This window comes from Colius striatus, chromosome 8, assembly GCF_028858725.1.
Source record: "Colius striatus isolate bColStr4 chromosome 8, bColStr4.1.hap1, whole genome shotgun sequence".
NCBI lineage: Eukaryota > Metazoa > Chordata > Aves > Coliiformes > Coliidae > Colius > Colius striatus.
Window position 1 is genome coordinate 28440328 of NC_084766.1, and position 15595 is coordinate 28455922.

General features: G+C 44.2%; 1 protein-coding gene across 2 annotated transcripts in view; it reads left to right on the forward strand.

Moving 5' to 3' along the window:
* MXI1 (MAX interactor 1, dimerization protein) overlaps positions 1-15595 on the forward strand; it is a 57852-nt gene that overhangs the window by 13881 nt on the left and 28376 nt on the right. For both annotated transcript variants that reach the window (XM_062001238.1, XM_062001239.1), the window contains exon 3: positions 13944-13973. In XM_062001238.1, coding sequence (XP_061857222.1) covers positions 13944-13973 — 30 coding nt within the window. The remainder of the gene's footprint in view (positions 1-13943; positions 13974-15595) is intronic.

The window sequence follows — 15595 nt, forward strand, 5'->3', positions numbered from 1 at the left end:
TTAAATGTAAAAATGTCTCTCCAGCAATGCTGGTGAAGCACAGTTGTTTTTCTTTTTTCCCCCCCTTTATTTATACACTTTCAGAAATTGATATGTGTGCATTGTTGCTGGTCTTTATCGAACCAAAGAATCCATGATTATGTGACACAGGGTATTTACAGAGCTTAGATGCTCTAATTCGTAGTTCAAATCCAAGTATTTCCCTTTGGCATTTGCAGCCCAGACATGATAGCGATTTCTTCCCAACTATCTCTGTGCTGTCATGGCACAAACACCCAGAAAGTTCTGAGGCAGCCCAGATCTGGATGGCAATGATGAGGCAAATATTATTCTTACAATGGTCTCCCAGTCTCAGCAATGTGATTTTTTTTCTACTCCAAACAGGGGTGTACAGATAAGAGGGAAAACATCGCTTCATTATTTCTAATTTACTTGATGGACATTTAAAGAAGGATGTTTTGGCTCTCTCCCTTTGTTTGTCTCAGTTGTGCAACCAACAGCGTGCAGATTGCTACAGAGGGATTCCCCTCTGCAGTCCTCGGGACGTTACCTGTGTGTATGTGTAGCGTTTTGTGTGGGTGTATTAAAAATCCAGTGATGCACGCTGAGAGTTAAAACTTGCATATGTTTAAAAATATGCAGTCTTGCTTCAGTCAGGGATATTTAGGTACTGAAAGTTACCCACCTGCAAAAATACGTGGAGAATTGCAGTCATTGTGACCTGGAGCTCATTAAGAAAAAAAATCCCGCTTAACACATAGCTAAAACACAAACCCCAAGCACATCAATTAACCAGCCCACGTTTAATTAGAGTGTAATTTTGTTTCTTTTTTAATTTGCTTGTGACGAGCATCTTCTGATTTTTGGACTGCAATGAAAAATTAGCAGAGGGTTTTTTTTTTTTTTTGTAACATACAGTATCACTTATTTAATGTTTGTTCCTTCCAAAGATGTTTCTGAGGCAGAAGCTGAGTTCTAAAAACTTGCTAGAGAAGTGGAGTACTCAGTTCTGTGGGTACATTAACTTATGTTCAGTGTTGCTCTTATGGACCCCTACATCTGCACTTCAAGTAGACTTAGTCGTTTGAAAGGTTCATTATAGTTAGTTAGGATTAGACTGGTTTGATATTTATACATTTTGGAAAATAATTGAGAAGACTTTTTAATCAATTTAAATCACTTTGTCAGCGGGAAATAAAATCAACAGTGGGGATGGTAAATGATTCCCCCCCCCCATAATACAATCAGTTTAATGAAGTTAAGATTTATAACAGAATCTGAAATTAGGTTACAATATTAGATTGTCATTTGTGTTTTGGTTTGGCTTTTGTTTTTGGTTTTTTTTTGAGACTCAGGCATGTAGAAAAGTCTGTTATTTTTTTGGTCTGATCCTAGAGAAATGCCAAACACCCTCCCAGTGGCAGTAGGAGCCCTCAGCTCTCCTGGGAGGCCTGTGTTGTTAAGGGCACTCAAAGAATCTGTTGCTCAGTTCCATGGGAGAGGGTCCAGTTTCTTTTTCCTTTCATTTTCCTCTCTTCCTATTATCCTCTCTTGTGTCTGAGGCTGCTTCCCAAGGGCCTTTCAGACATCCACAGTCTGGTAGCAGGTTGCCTGCAGAGCTGGGAATCGACAGCTGTAATGGGTATGGTAAAGCATTTTGGACATAGGTCTTGAAAATCTGGGTGTTTGGGTTTCTTTGCCCTTCTGGCCGTTCTAGTGGTGCAGCTCCTCATTTTCTCTGTTGTTCTCTGCCCTCATTTGAAACTTTTTCCACACTCTAAATTCTATCACTTGGTTTTGTGCTGAATCTTCTCTGTAGCTGCTCTGATTAATTTGAAGCTATTTTTTGAGAGTAGGCATGGAGGCTGTATTATTGCAGCCCTCAAGTACTCTTGGATTTAAGCATCATTTGCTCAGTGTCCTTAGGCAAGGATTGAGGGGGTAGGTAGGTGTGTGTTAGGTGGCTCAGGTGATGGCCTCATATGCCACAGGCTCACCAGCACAGAAGCTGAAAGGCCGCAACACACGTAGCTGTGAGTGAGCTTTGGCCTACTGGTGTGCAGGGAAGCCAGGCCCCCCACAACAGCAGACCTGTGCAGCTGTACCCAACTGTGCAGGGCAGGAGGAGGAGGGGTGGTGAACACTTGCTTAAACAACAGTTTTAAATGTGTGGTATCTTTTTCTGTCAGAGGAGGTTCTCTGCCCCACCCATTGTGTTGATGACTGAGTACCTGGCAGTTTTCAGTCCTCTGGAGTGAGTGCTGTAGTTTTGATTTTACTGGGGCAGAGGCAGGTCAGGGGGCTGAGTAGTTTGCCTGTCTTGTGTAATAAATTCCTGAAAGGGCATATTGCTGTGCCAGCCCATGTTGGTCTACTTTTCTGCACAAAGCTCCTGCCCCTTTCTTCATGTTCCAGGGGGCTGGTCTCTGAAGCTTTTTGTTGACAATGTCACTGCTTCCTAACCTCTCTCAATTGTTATTTGGTTTTGGATGATACTTTATTTGTTTGTGGGCTTTTTTTTAAATTTAAGGTACTTAGGATCACACTGAATCACACTTTACTCCACAGCTAGTGGGAATTGAGTTTTGACTTGCTGCGTGTAGGTGGGTTAGAATCTGGCCCTTGTGTAATATGTTGGTGATAGAGACTGCTTTCTGTCTCAAGCCTTGTAGTGCCAGGCAGCTCTATTCATGGCTCAGGACTTGGCTTTGCTTCACAGAGTACAAATCCACATGTGTAAAACAGAGAATGGATGAGATTTGCTGTGCCGTGTTTTGATTTATGCCACGTTTTGATAATGCACAGACAGTGTGATTACTATCTGGAGTCTTCGTACTGCTGTTGAAATTTTGTCTAGAAACGGTGGAAGATGGAATCTTGCCTTCCAGTGCAGAGTATACATGAATATGCTAGTTATTTTTTCAAGAAACGGAAAACTGGGCTGAGCTGTTAAGGAGTGCTTTTCTGTTAGAAGTGTTGAGAGAGACTGGCTAGCGGTATTGACTATAGTTAGATATGAGCATGACTTTCAGAAAGCATAACGACGGTTTGAGTGTTAGACTGGGAAAATGGCTTGCTGATCCATGCACAAGAGGCAGAATCACCCCTTGCTAAACCCAGTAGGTTGCTGTAGGTTTGTGCTGGAGTGCCATTGATCAGAGCAGGCTGGCAGAAAGGGCTGTACTCTGATAGCTTGGTTCAGCCACAGCTGAACCCACTGGCTGTCATCTGCCCCAGTGCAGGCTGCAAGCGCAGGCACCAAGTCATGGCACCAAGTCATAGCGATGCTGAAGTTTCAGAACCTACTGGCACCCTGTTGTGCCTTTCCTTGTCTCTGCTGATTTACATCAGAAGCTGAGCTCCTGCCAACAATTTGGGGGAAAAAAAAGAAGAAAAATCCCCCACGTAGGTGAGGCTTTGTATGCTGTGTTTTTTCAGTGATGCTTGGCTTTGCAGTACTACAACTGGCAGGTTACCAGGCAAAATACAGAAAGTGAGGGTGAACCCAGCAAATGGCATGAGAAGCATAAACCCTAGTGAGGAATGAGGCCTCCAGAAGTGCTAGGGCTGATGTAGCAGTTTCCACAGGGGGACCTTGTTTATTTTATAGCCCTCCAAGTGGGAAGATCCTGCAGAGCTGCAGTGCAAAGCTTGCCTTTTTGTATTAGTAATATAGCCATGCATGGGGGGATCTGTGGCAGAGTCTATGCAGAAACCCATGATTCTGAGCTGAATTTATACTTTGATACCTTCAGTAGCTGTAAAATTTAATTTGTAGTTTCTGAGTTGTGCAAGTAAGCCTTTGTGTAGACTAGAAGCAGGCCCAGTTGTTGATGTTATCTGCAACTTAGCTGCAGCATCTGTCTGCAGTGAATTGTCACTCTCTGTGGCTGAAGGCTCACATCCCTTTGTCCTCCCAGATTTGAGGGAAACTCCTTCAGGAGCATACTTTTTTGCAGCAGTGAGACTGGTTAGTCAGGGCTCATGCTCTTCATGTTGCAGCACTCTGCTCAGGTAGAGCTGTGCTGCAACTGTCAGTGGGCTGATTTGCATCACTGATAGTGGTGCTGCTACATTGAACAAGAAGCTTCAGATTCTGGTACTTAGGGTCTTTTGAAAGGTGAAGGTCAATAGCCCCAGCTCCTAGACACATTTGGTGCTCTGCGATGGTAGGCAAGATATTTGGGTCAAACCTGGTCGTCCCTTTCTGGAGCTCCCTTATTTTTGCTTCCTGTTATACTCAGTGCACAGTCAATTCCCTGATTTAAGTAGTATACCTTGTTTGTCAGGTGTTTTGTGGTTTGTTTATTTTCCCCCTTTCTCCATATTTGTACCTTTTTTTGTATCTTCTCTGTGTAATGCCTCGTCCACAACACATGCAGGGATTTGTCCTTTGTGCTTTTGTTTAACCTGACCTGATCCTTTGCTTGACAGCAAATTAGTTGTCACTTGTAGCGTTGTTTCTATCTGCTCCCCTGTTTGTAGGTAAGACTTGCTGGGTTTTTTTTTCCTTTCTTGCTTCTGGTTGTGCTTTCAAATCCATTTCTTTTTCTGACCCAAACAGACCAGTCCATGTCATGCTGCTGAGTTAATTGTCTTGCTTGTTGGAGTTCTTGCTGTTGATCATCTCCTGATCCCTCCTGACAAATTTCTGCCCAAATTCAAAGACTGGCTTCTGTTTGTTCTCTTCTTAAAAGTGTTGGCTCCTACTCCCTTTGAACCAACAAAGATAGGATTTGAAGATAGGATTTGATTTTGTTGACTATTTTTGTCTCTCTTGATCAGAGGCTGTGGGTCTCTGGGGCTGTACATTTGACTGGCCTTTGCCTGGATCCCTTTGCTATGAGATGCTGCCTTGTTGATCAGTTCAGAAAGAGCAGGCCTGCTTTTTCCATCCTGCTGCATGTATTCCCATGTATTGTTTCTGTGCTTCCTACTTTGATATGAAAGTGATTTCAGTTCTCTTGCTTTATGAATCTGGTTTGAAGTAGCCTAGATGATTTCTAACATTATCTTAATTATTTGTTTATACTTTAGTGCTTGCTCTGTGACAAGCAGGCATGTGGACTGGGAGCAATTCTTTTGCCTCAGCTTTGATTAAAGTTCCTCTGCATAAATAAGTTGATTATTTTCTGAACACTTCTCATTTATCTTCTCCCATCTGTTACACTGTCAAGAAGGGAGAAGTTACAGGAAGGGACAGATGACATTGGGATTGCTGTTGAGACTGTTACTCCAGTCATCATTGCCCAGGTGCTTGGGCAGCCATAAAGCAATGTATAGATATGGTAAGGTAATATGGCACCAGTTCTGGTTTACCTTGAACTGTTAGGCAACAACCAGCAGCAGTTCATGAACTGTTTCACAAGTAGCTTGGCCATCTGGGAGTGGTGGGACGTAGCCACGTCGCTGCCTTCTTGTTAGTTGCTGCTGCTTGTGAGCCAGGACTGTAGGAACAGAAGAAATCAGAGGTCTCCTGTTTTTTTCCACCTTCCTTTCTCATGGATCTCCCAGATAGATACAAGATGAGTATGTCCCTGTTGTTAGAATATAACCACAGGCATCAGGACATCTGGATTCTCTTCCTGATATTGTTATAGCCTGTGTAAATCTTTTGTGCCTCGGTTTCCCTGATACAACGCGTAGCAAACAGTGGCGTTAATGTATTTTAAAGTATATTTTCTCTTCCTTCATCTCTAGGCACAGTATTGCAGCAATAAAGTTGTAACATGAGAGATAGCTAACAAGTCTAAGTAGAAGTGAAGAAAGTATGGCCTGGCCCACATCCATACAAATGCCATCAGTTTCTTTTCAAACAAAGTGTGTTTCAGTCAGGTGGCGTTTACTCAAAGAATTTTCCCCAGTGCCTCTGAAAAGGCAGTTTCTTTAGGTCAGAAGATGAGTGTTGCAGAGAAGTACATGTTCCCCAAACAGACTGCTGCTCTGCAGATGACATTGCTAAGGCTATTTCTGGATATGACCATCTTCCTCGAAAGGGTAATGGTATGTGTGGGAAGAAACATAGTATAGGGCAAAAGGCTGGCATGCTGGGCCCTTGGATTGTTTCCTGAGTCTACTGCTGAAAGACTGCAAGATCTGGGCATGTAAGATGACCTACATGGGTCCCACCATCTGTACATTACATAGTTCTCACCATCTGTATGTTGGGGTAGTGCACACACTTTTCTAATCCTGTTTTCAGATAGGGTGTTTTGGAGCTTGTGGCTGTTTGAAAGAAGATGAGGCTTAGGATCCTAAATTTTCAAGGTAGATCTAAAAATTGCCTCCTGTGCCTTTATTGTCATTCTGTGAATCACTGCAGTGCAAATACCAGCAACTATGATACTGCTTCTGGTGGGGCTTGGAAGAGCAGAGTCCCCGACCTTGCAGTGAGACTCATGGAGCCTACTGAAAGGCAATGAGGCAGGAACTGCACAGACCTTTGTGCAGCTTCAGGCCGTACCCTGCTCTGTAATACACTTGAATATTCAACAGAAAATGTCGTTAGCAGAGATATTAAGATGTTAGCAGGAGATGAATGAAGTTTGTACCTCATCCTACTTCAATTGTTTATTTTGCGTCAAATGGTCTGTGTATGATGATCAGATAGGGAAGTTGTCCTTCCCGAATAGCACTTTGGAGGGACCTGGGGGACAGCACACACTTGATATTAGTGTGTGGAAGAGCCTGTGTTTTGCTCTCCTCATGCTGTACTGTGCTCCTCTCTGTTCCTTGGGGAGCTTGGAGGTGCCATGGTGAAGCCCCTTGGCAGTCCTCCTCACCACATCCTGATAGGCCTGGTTTTGTCAATGTATTTTAAAAAAAAAGTCAAGAATCTGTCTACAAGGAGCTCAAACTCCCTTGCATCATGGATCATACTCAGGAATCTTGCCTTGGTGAAGGCAAAGGATATGCTTTTTTATGACCTGGGAGAATCTGCCTGAATTTGGCCATGTTCATAATCATTAGAGAAGATATTGGCTGCTGCATGTCCAAGAGAGGTGGGCTGAGGTTTCTCTGCTGTAATGACTAAGTTACCTCTCCAAATGAGCATACATCAGCCTTTGTGGGCTGGGAGGGGAGGGAGGTGGTTTCTATAGGACCTTTGCTTGCTTGTCACAGAAGTTAGAATGGAGCAGAGGAACGGAGCAGTGAATAGCACATTGGAGAACTCCCTGAGTACCTTCAGCAAGTGCCTTTCAGCTCAGCTTGTCGCAGGAGACCCCAAAATCGTCTGTTCCTCATACGGTGATATATTTTTTTTCCAAGATCTGAGCCTGGGGTGTGAGCTGGGGAAGTGCTGACAATGTGCTGCTGCAAGGGGCACCGGTGGGAGTTGTGCTTTCAACATGCAAAGTGGCCCAGAAAACCAGGCCCTTGGGGGTCTCGTTAAAGGCACTTGGTAGAGGGACACGAGGCTGCGCCCCTGACTTCCCTGTTTCTTAGCTTGCGGTGTGAGGAGCGAGGCTGCTGTGCCTGGGAGCCGCCCGGCTGCTGCTCCTGGGGAGCCTGTCGGAAGGTCTGGGAGGGAACCACCATTTCTGTATTCAGAGAAGGGCTTGGCTTCAGGCCACGCCTTGAACAATGAGGAGAAAACAAAATATTGAATAGCTGCTTGTTCAGCAAACTCAGTTCCTCTTGGCCCTGCAGGGCCCTGCGTGAGGGAGTGTGTGAGATGGGGCCATTTTCCCTCAGCACTTGAAGCTAGGGCCAGCCTCTGCACATAGGATCTCAGGTGGCACAGAAGGCCTGCACCGGCATGTTTGCTCCCAGCCTGGACAGTGGGGAGGGAAACCATATGGGAACTTCTTTGCCGGCCCCAGATTGCAGCACTGAATGCAAAACAACATTCTTGCTGTTGTGTGGCCTGGCTTGGAAAACCCTTCCCCTGCCGAGTGCTGCTGAATGGCGTGTTGCTGTGTTTTGTGAGAGCCCAGCTCTGAGACAGGGAGATACCTGTGGTGCTCAGCAAAGAGGATCTTTCTTCTTGCTCTTTCCTGCCTTGGGCAGAAAAAGCAGAAGATGCACCAACAGAACAGGGTGCTTTGTTTTAGACTGTGGCTGCAGTCTGTTCCCCACCTGAGGGTTGTGCCTCTGTTAGGTGGATTTTACTGGTAAACTGGTATTACTTTGCTCATGGCACCTATTATAGATCTTCTCAGTGGCAGACAGTGAGCAATACATGAAGGCTGATTTAGGTTTGGGTAGTTGTTGGTTGGGGTTTTTCTCCGATTTCCAACTTACAGCTTACAATGACCGTATAACTTTTCTGTCTTTGCCCCAAGAACCAGATAGCACAAATGCCCGTGCTAGACACTTGAGAACAGTAACCCATTGATGCAAGCCTTGTCCTGAGGTTCAAGGAACCCAAGCTAAGTCCCCTGTTCTGCCACGGACTTCTTGTGTGACCTGGGGAAAAGCATCAGAATTTCTGTATGTTGGTGGTGTCGTTGCTGTGAGTCAGGAAAAAGAAGTGTCAGGAAGGAGTTTGTTCCTCAAGTGCTGCAAGTGCAAATAATGATTATGAGGAATAAGTACCAAACTGAGAAGCTGTGTAAGTACTGTCAGTGGCTTTAAAGATGTCAGCTTCTTGTTTTTGACTTGAGTGTTGCAGGTGGTTTTCAGGATACTGTGTAAGAACCCAGGAGTAGGTGACTTTCTGGAGTTGTGAACTGCGTGGAGGAGCTCTCTTCCCCTCACTGAGTTGAAAACAGGCTGTGAGGCCATTTCTCCGTTTCCAAAGATGAAAAAACGTGAACAGAAACCAATATGGCTGTGTCCCCTTCTCAGTTGGAGACAGAGAATGTGAACTTTGGAAAGGATCTGACTTGATCCTGGGAAAACAGCTTTGATCAAAGCCTTGGGAGGAATCTGATACCATGTCCATCTAAGAGCGACAGAAAAACTATCCAGAGTTTGGGGGCAGGTTAATCTGGTCCATCTCTACTGACGTCAGTGAGGAGGTGGAACAGCCTGTTCTGTCTCCTCACTTCAGTTCCTGATGGAGCAGCATTTACTCTGGACCTTGAGGCCAGAGTGTAGGGGATCACAGGATAGTAGTGACTGAGACAAGTATTGCTTGGAAGGAAATATTTTGTTAGATTTGCTGATATGTAAGGCTGAGGTGAGGCTCTTGTTAACTTGAGGCTGATGCTTGTGAAGGGCATAAGAGCAGCCACAGAAGGACTTTTGCTCCAGCTATGCCATCTTCTGTTCAGCTGCATCCTGTTCCTTACCATAGAAGCTCTTGGGCAGTGCTGAGTACCAGTGGAGCTTCTCCATAGCCTGCCCAGACTGTGGCTTGTGCAGTTGATTTCATTGACTACTTATGGTGTTGATACACTGCTACTTGAAACTCTGGCAAAACACTGGGGTTCTTCAGCAGTAAGTTTTGGGTTGTGGACACAGGTGGATTTAAAATGGAAAAAAACAGTTGATTGCCCTTCCTTTTTATTTGTTTTGTTTTGGCATTTGGCTGTTTCAAATAGGAGCCATTTCTGAGGAAGAACTTGCATAAGAGAGAGAGCAGTAGTGTAGTTCACTGGTTCCAGAAGGGTTGGTTGATCTTGGCTTGGGGAATGGAAGGCGGCATTTCCTGCAGGGGAATTTGGTGGCCAAGTGAATAGGTGTAAACACAGGCAGAAGGTGGGAAAGGTCTGTAAAATGAAGAAGAATGGGCTCGTATGTGGTGTGATGATGCATAAACAGCTGAACCTGAGTGAGGTAAGATGGAGGTGGTTGTTCTGGTCTGTGGTTGGATGTTCTTGCTGTTTTGCTAAGCATGATTCAGGTAACTGTGCCTTAGTTTGCACAAGCTGATGGAGTATTTATTTCCTAATTAATCACTTGTTAAAGCAGAGTGGAGTGAGTGGATTTGGAGGAGAAGTACTGCCAGTATTAAAAACATATATCAGAAGAGGTCATTTTTATTCCCCAGCCCTGTTTACCTGTCAGTACTTGGAGCCAGCAGCATCTCCTGAGCCACCAGTATCTCAGTTGAGACGGAGCTCCTGGAGTCCTGACCTCTGCTGGAGCCAGGAGCTGGTGCCAGATGCCGACAGGAGGATGACCAGATGCAAGGAGATGACAGGGCCTTTAGGTCTAAATGTCATCTGTGTATCCTGTAGGACAAGGACTCTAGATTGCTCTGCTTTCCTAATAGAAAACAGTCACTTCAGTAAGAAGTCAAACCAAAATGTGGATATGCTGCAAATGCGTTCGTTGGGCTATTTATCAATATTAAATGTGTAAACCAGAAAGGTCAGCTGTGTTTAATGTCATGTGGCAGCTCTGTGATTTTAATTACAGTAAAAAACCCAGTGACAAATGAATTCAGTGCTCTTTAGAGCTTGTTACTCCCTGATGCAATTTGTTTTGTTGGCTTACCTGTGCTTAGGGAAAGTTTGACTGCCTCTGTCAAGGTAGGAGGGATTTTATTTAAATAAAGAAAATGGGATAAAGCAATAAATTATTTACTATGTCTCATTCACTGGGGGAATTAATGTAGTTTAATGTTTCAGCAACACCTTGTTATAGTGTAGGGTAGCAAGGTTGCAGGCAGAATCACAGTAACTGGCACAGAGAAGGTTGTTGCATCTGATATTAAATTAGAATGACTGACAACTGCTGCTTCCCTGTTTCCTCCTATTTTGTATGCAGTTTCAGGTATCTGGGGTAAAGAGGGATAAACTTCAGCTTCTCCTCTTTCAGCTTTTTGTTGTTTAAAATCGTGATGGAGACTGCTCTTCTGTTTTTGTTGTTTCCTTTATGTTCAGCTTCTAAAACTCTTTCGTTATCTTTTCCCAAGCTATTTTCAAAATGTAGTCAGCAGGACCCTCCTCCTTATGTAATATTCCTTCAGTTTTTAGGGGTAGCTATCAGTTTGGATGTTACAAATTTATTGTTACAGTAGTGACTGCTATAGAAACTTGACTTTTAAATGAGAACCCTGCAGACAGTTTGTGCTTGAGCTACTTTAAAGTTGCATCCGAGGTTTTGAGCAGTGCTGGTATTTGGGCTGTTGTTTTCCTCTCAGAATCTGTCCGTATTTACAACCAAAACATGGCTGTGGTTTCAGCTTTGCAGGCGTGGGCAAGGTCCTGGTTGCCCTGTCTGCCTGACAGCAGGGATATGACTTCCTCTGGTTTGTGATCCATGTACAACTGGGGTTTCCCCATTTTGCCAGGGGATGGAGGTTGTGACTGTCAACAGCTGCAAAGCAGCATCCAGTTCTTTGCCATTGTAAATGCAGAGTGTTACAAGTAACCCTGAAACATTCCCTGAGTGCTGCAGTAGCTTACGGCTGCGTCCTTCATCCTGTACCCATTCAAAAGCTGGCAATGGCGTAGAGGGATGGAGCTTTGATTTCACTCTGATGATACTCTCTAGGTTCTCAGTTGATAAAACTGCCTCAGTTAGAGGTCCAGTTACGTTTGGTTTTGTACCTATTTGAAAGATCTTTTTTTTCTGAATGTGTTATCAATAGAGGCTTCTGTACTTTTTTCCACTTCACTGACAGCACTGTCCTTGTTTTAACTCCAAATAAATCTTTAGTAACATGTGCAGCCCAACGATGAGGAGAGAAAATTAATCTCTAGATCAGGAACTACAGAAAATGAAATGAATTATGAACTGAAGAGATAATTTTTTTTTCTGTAGCCGTTGTGCAAGCAAAGGAAAACTGGCACAAAAAATAAGAGGAAATGGTGATAGTGGGGAGCAATGCTGGAGTTTTTTCACTAAATTTAGGTTAAAAGAAAAATTAAAACTTTTGCAAATGTCTCCAGTAGGACTAAGCAAAGCATAGGCAGGTAAGAGAAGTAACAGCCCTGCAGGATTCATTCAGCATTGCCAGAATTCTTTCCTTTACATTCAGCTTCAGTAAGAAAATGTTGGAGGAGGAGCGAGTGTTGGGGTTTGGTTTTTTTCCTTGCCATTGATATGGTTAAAAGTCACAGCATAAATTCCCTGACATGGTAAAAAGCCTGTGACCCCTCTCAGTTGTCTTGTTCATCTGAAGGGAGATAGGTAATAAAGAGTCTCCTGTGTGAGAGGAGCAGGGAGAACCTGCTGTTTTAATTTTGTTCACAGCAGTGGGCCAAACTTTGTTCTTTCAGTGCTGGTCTTGATAATTGGGTCGATATAATACAGGAATTCAAGCCATTGCATATCTCTGGCTTTATAACTGCTAATGTTATAGCCAAGAAGAGTGCAAAGTCTCCTGCAGGAGCATACAGTAAATAAGAACAATAAGCATGTTCTGGATAACATACAGGCAGTGATTTTTAAAGGGCCTCAGCGCAGCCCTGGTGGGTTAATTTGCATCCAGGTTGCCTGGACAAATGCATTCTGCTGGTTTACACTCCATGGGAAATGTGGGTTTGACTTGGGACCTTTCCTGGGCTAGATATTGTATTCATGTCTGATTCCTGGGAACCAGACTTAAGGGATCCTGTTTTTTGGGGAGAGAAGGATTTGCTTTAGTAGTTGCCTCAACTTCAGGAGTTTAGCTATAGTGTGCCTTGCCTTCAAGGTATCCCATACCTGGCTGTACAGAGTCCTTTGCACAGACACATGGGAACATTTTGGTTTCCCTCTGGCCACCCGCAGCTCTCAGCCGTGGCTTCCTCAGCCTCATTTACCTTGGGTTTGTGTTGCAGACGTCTGTGGTTTATTTGTCATCTTTAGTGAGGCTCTAACACCTGTTAAGCACTCCTGCTCCCTGTTTTTTGGAGAAGCATTTAATTATGACAGGGTTTCCCTTGGAGCACATCTTCCATTCAGTTCCCTAATTGTAGAATTCTCTGTGGGATTCTCCAGATGGGGGATAGAGGATAATCTTCTCAGAGCTCCGGAAGAAATGTGATGCCAAATTACAGAAAATAGATCCTTTTTATTAAGCTCTTGGGCTCCTTTCACTCTTATTTTAAGGTGACCTTCTGTTAAAGAGAAATGTTGGACAAATGGGTACCCTTTTTAAATAAGCCTTAACAACTTCACCTGGGTTACTAATAACATCGTTAGATTAGAAATCTGGAAAGGATTTAAGCTTTTTTGCCACTTGTACTGTCATCACAGAGGCAAGGAGAATGAACTTGGCTGTTTTCTCTTTTGTTTCTACTTGGTCTCATTTTCAGGCTGCAAGCTCTAAATTAGGGAGTGCTGGCAGCTTGTGTGGTGTGGCAGGCAGGTAGAAAGACAGAGCCCCCTCCTTTGTCAAGTGGTCACAGTGCCACTTTATGGGTCACTTGCTTTGCTGCAAACTAGTGCTATGGCAGTGCTGTTTCAGTCCCTGAGGGGTTTCCAGGAATCCTAAAAGTGCCACTCAGGGCTGCTGATGTTTGCAAATGTGGCAGTACTGGCCATCCCGTTTCGTGATCAAATGCTGGCCATATCTGGTTCTCCTAAGTATACTGAATCTAGCATGTGACTGCTGAAGGGCTCCAGGGGTTGTCCTTACAGAGCCAGTTCTGCTGGAAGCTTCCCATGTACTTGATGTGCATAAATTAATGCTCCGTGAGCTTCTGTGTTAGCAGATGATACCAATATTTTTACAGGGCCAGTGGAGAAACCAAAGCACAAAGAAACATAACTGCAGTCCTGCACTGAGTTGATGGCAGAGCCATAAGTAGTCTGGAAACAGTCAGCTCTGGTCCCCTTTCTGACCATTGTCTCTCATTGGGATTTTGTGTGCATTTCAGTCTCCAGGGAATGTTTTCTGTCACACCAGTAAGAGTACCAGCTTTGCATGTAGCATGCAAGTACTGGAGGGCAGGAACCACTTGTTGTCAGGAAGGCTGAGGTTATAGCTATAGATTTTAATGTATATAATTGGTTGGCTTCATGCTGTGGTATGCTGCTGGGGATGTGTACAGCTTGAAGCAATTGAACTTTGGTGCTGAGAGGTCAAAGGTGGCTAATCCAAATTTTTGTTTATCTTCCAGGTCTACGCACAACGAACTAGAAAAGAACCGGTAAGTAGCTAATGAGCTGAATTCTAAGAAATGCAAGCCTAGTGAGTGTAATGTGCTTTAACCTTACACATGCAGGTGCTGTTTGATCAGCTTAGGCAGCTGGGAATGACCACACTGCATCGTGGAGTTTTAAAAGTCGGGGGGAAAGACACAAAAAAAATCTGAAAAAGAAGCCTTGTTTGTGGCTGTTGGGGCGGGTTTTTTTTACTCTCTCTCTGAAAAGGCAAGAAGTGACCCAGTTTTGTGACTAATCTGTATGCAGAGTAAATACTGTTCTTCTCCTGACACAGTGAAATCTGATTGGGGCACTTTCCATACATGAGGTTGCTACGGGATCGGGTTTCCTGGGCCCTGGGTAATACATGTCACCATGAACTGAAGGGCAGAGCTCTCTGCTCTACACCCTCTGGCTTCCACCCCTCTTCTGGGCTGTGATGTGGTGCAGAAGAAAATACCATTGTCCAGAGGCTTGGAGGTCTGGCTACCAGAGCTCTTATGCAGACTCTCTCTTCTAACCTGTTTTAGGATTGTGCCTGTTTATCCTTGAATCTGAAGTTTTAGCAAGCCTTGCAGTTTTGTTACTTGGCTAGCTCTGCTGTATGACTCGACCCTTTTGTAACAGGAGTTAAAGTAAGATAAATACTATTGAGGCAAGGGGAGCTGGTTCACACACAGATCAGATTATCCCCTTCCATTCAAGATACTATAGTTAAGGTTGTGTCAGGCTTTCCATTATAAACTTATCTTGTCTCTTCTGTGGGATTTTAGGGTAGCTAAGGGGAGGTGTCTGTTTTTTGTGGCTGCTGTAACAAAGGCAGTGCTCTGGCCAGCTGCTCCTATGAAGAAACCCTCAAGGGGGGAAAGATGAGTCTAAATAAGCTGATTGCCTCTTCTTCCCTCTTAACAGCCATCATTTAACAAGGGTTGGGAGCTCTATAAGGATGGCTGAAGATACACAGAGACTTCAAGCCAATTTTGTATTTCCATTCAGATAAGGTCTTCCCATGTAACTTCAAGGGAATCAGAGCTGAGTACCTTGTGCCTCACATTGCCCTCAGTTTCCCCCACATCTGCCTTCCCCAGCAGCAGCAGAGGTGGGAAGCAACTTGGCCTTTGCATGATGTGGGTATTTTCTTCCAGGCTATGGAAGAAAGAAAAAGCTACCTCCTGGTAGCTTTAAGAATCTACAGAGTTGGTCTTGTCTTTCTGGGGTGATGCAGGGATAGTTTCTGTTTGGATTGTGTCATGTATGTCACCATCCTGAGTCTCAACCTTTCCAGTTCCAAGTTGAGCTCCTGGATTTTCCAGTGACCTCTACAGTTTTATGAGGGAAAGAAAATGCAATGCTTGGGTCTGACCCAAAACAGAGAGGGTGCTTTTTCCTCCATGACAACAGTAAACCATCACTAATTTTCAGTGGGCTTATTTGCATATCTGATTGTTGCTGCAAATGCTGCTTGCCTTCAGTACAGCTTTAGAGCAGAGCTATCTCCATCTTTCCCTGTACCAACTTCGACCTCTCACATTTAACGAAGTCTGTGTGGATCTGTGACCTTCTTTTTCCATCCTCAGGTTTGTGAGGCAGTAAAGCTTCAAACTCTCTATGGGTGAGATCTCAGCAG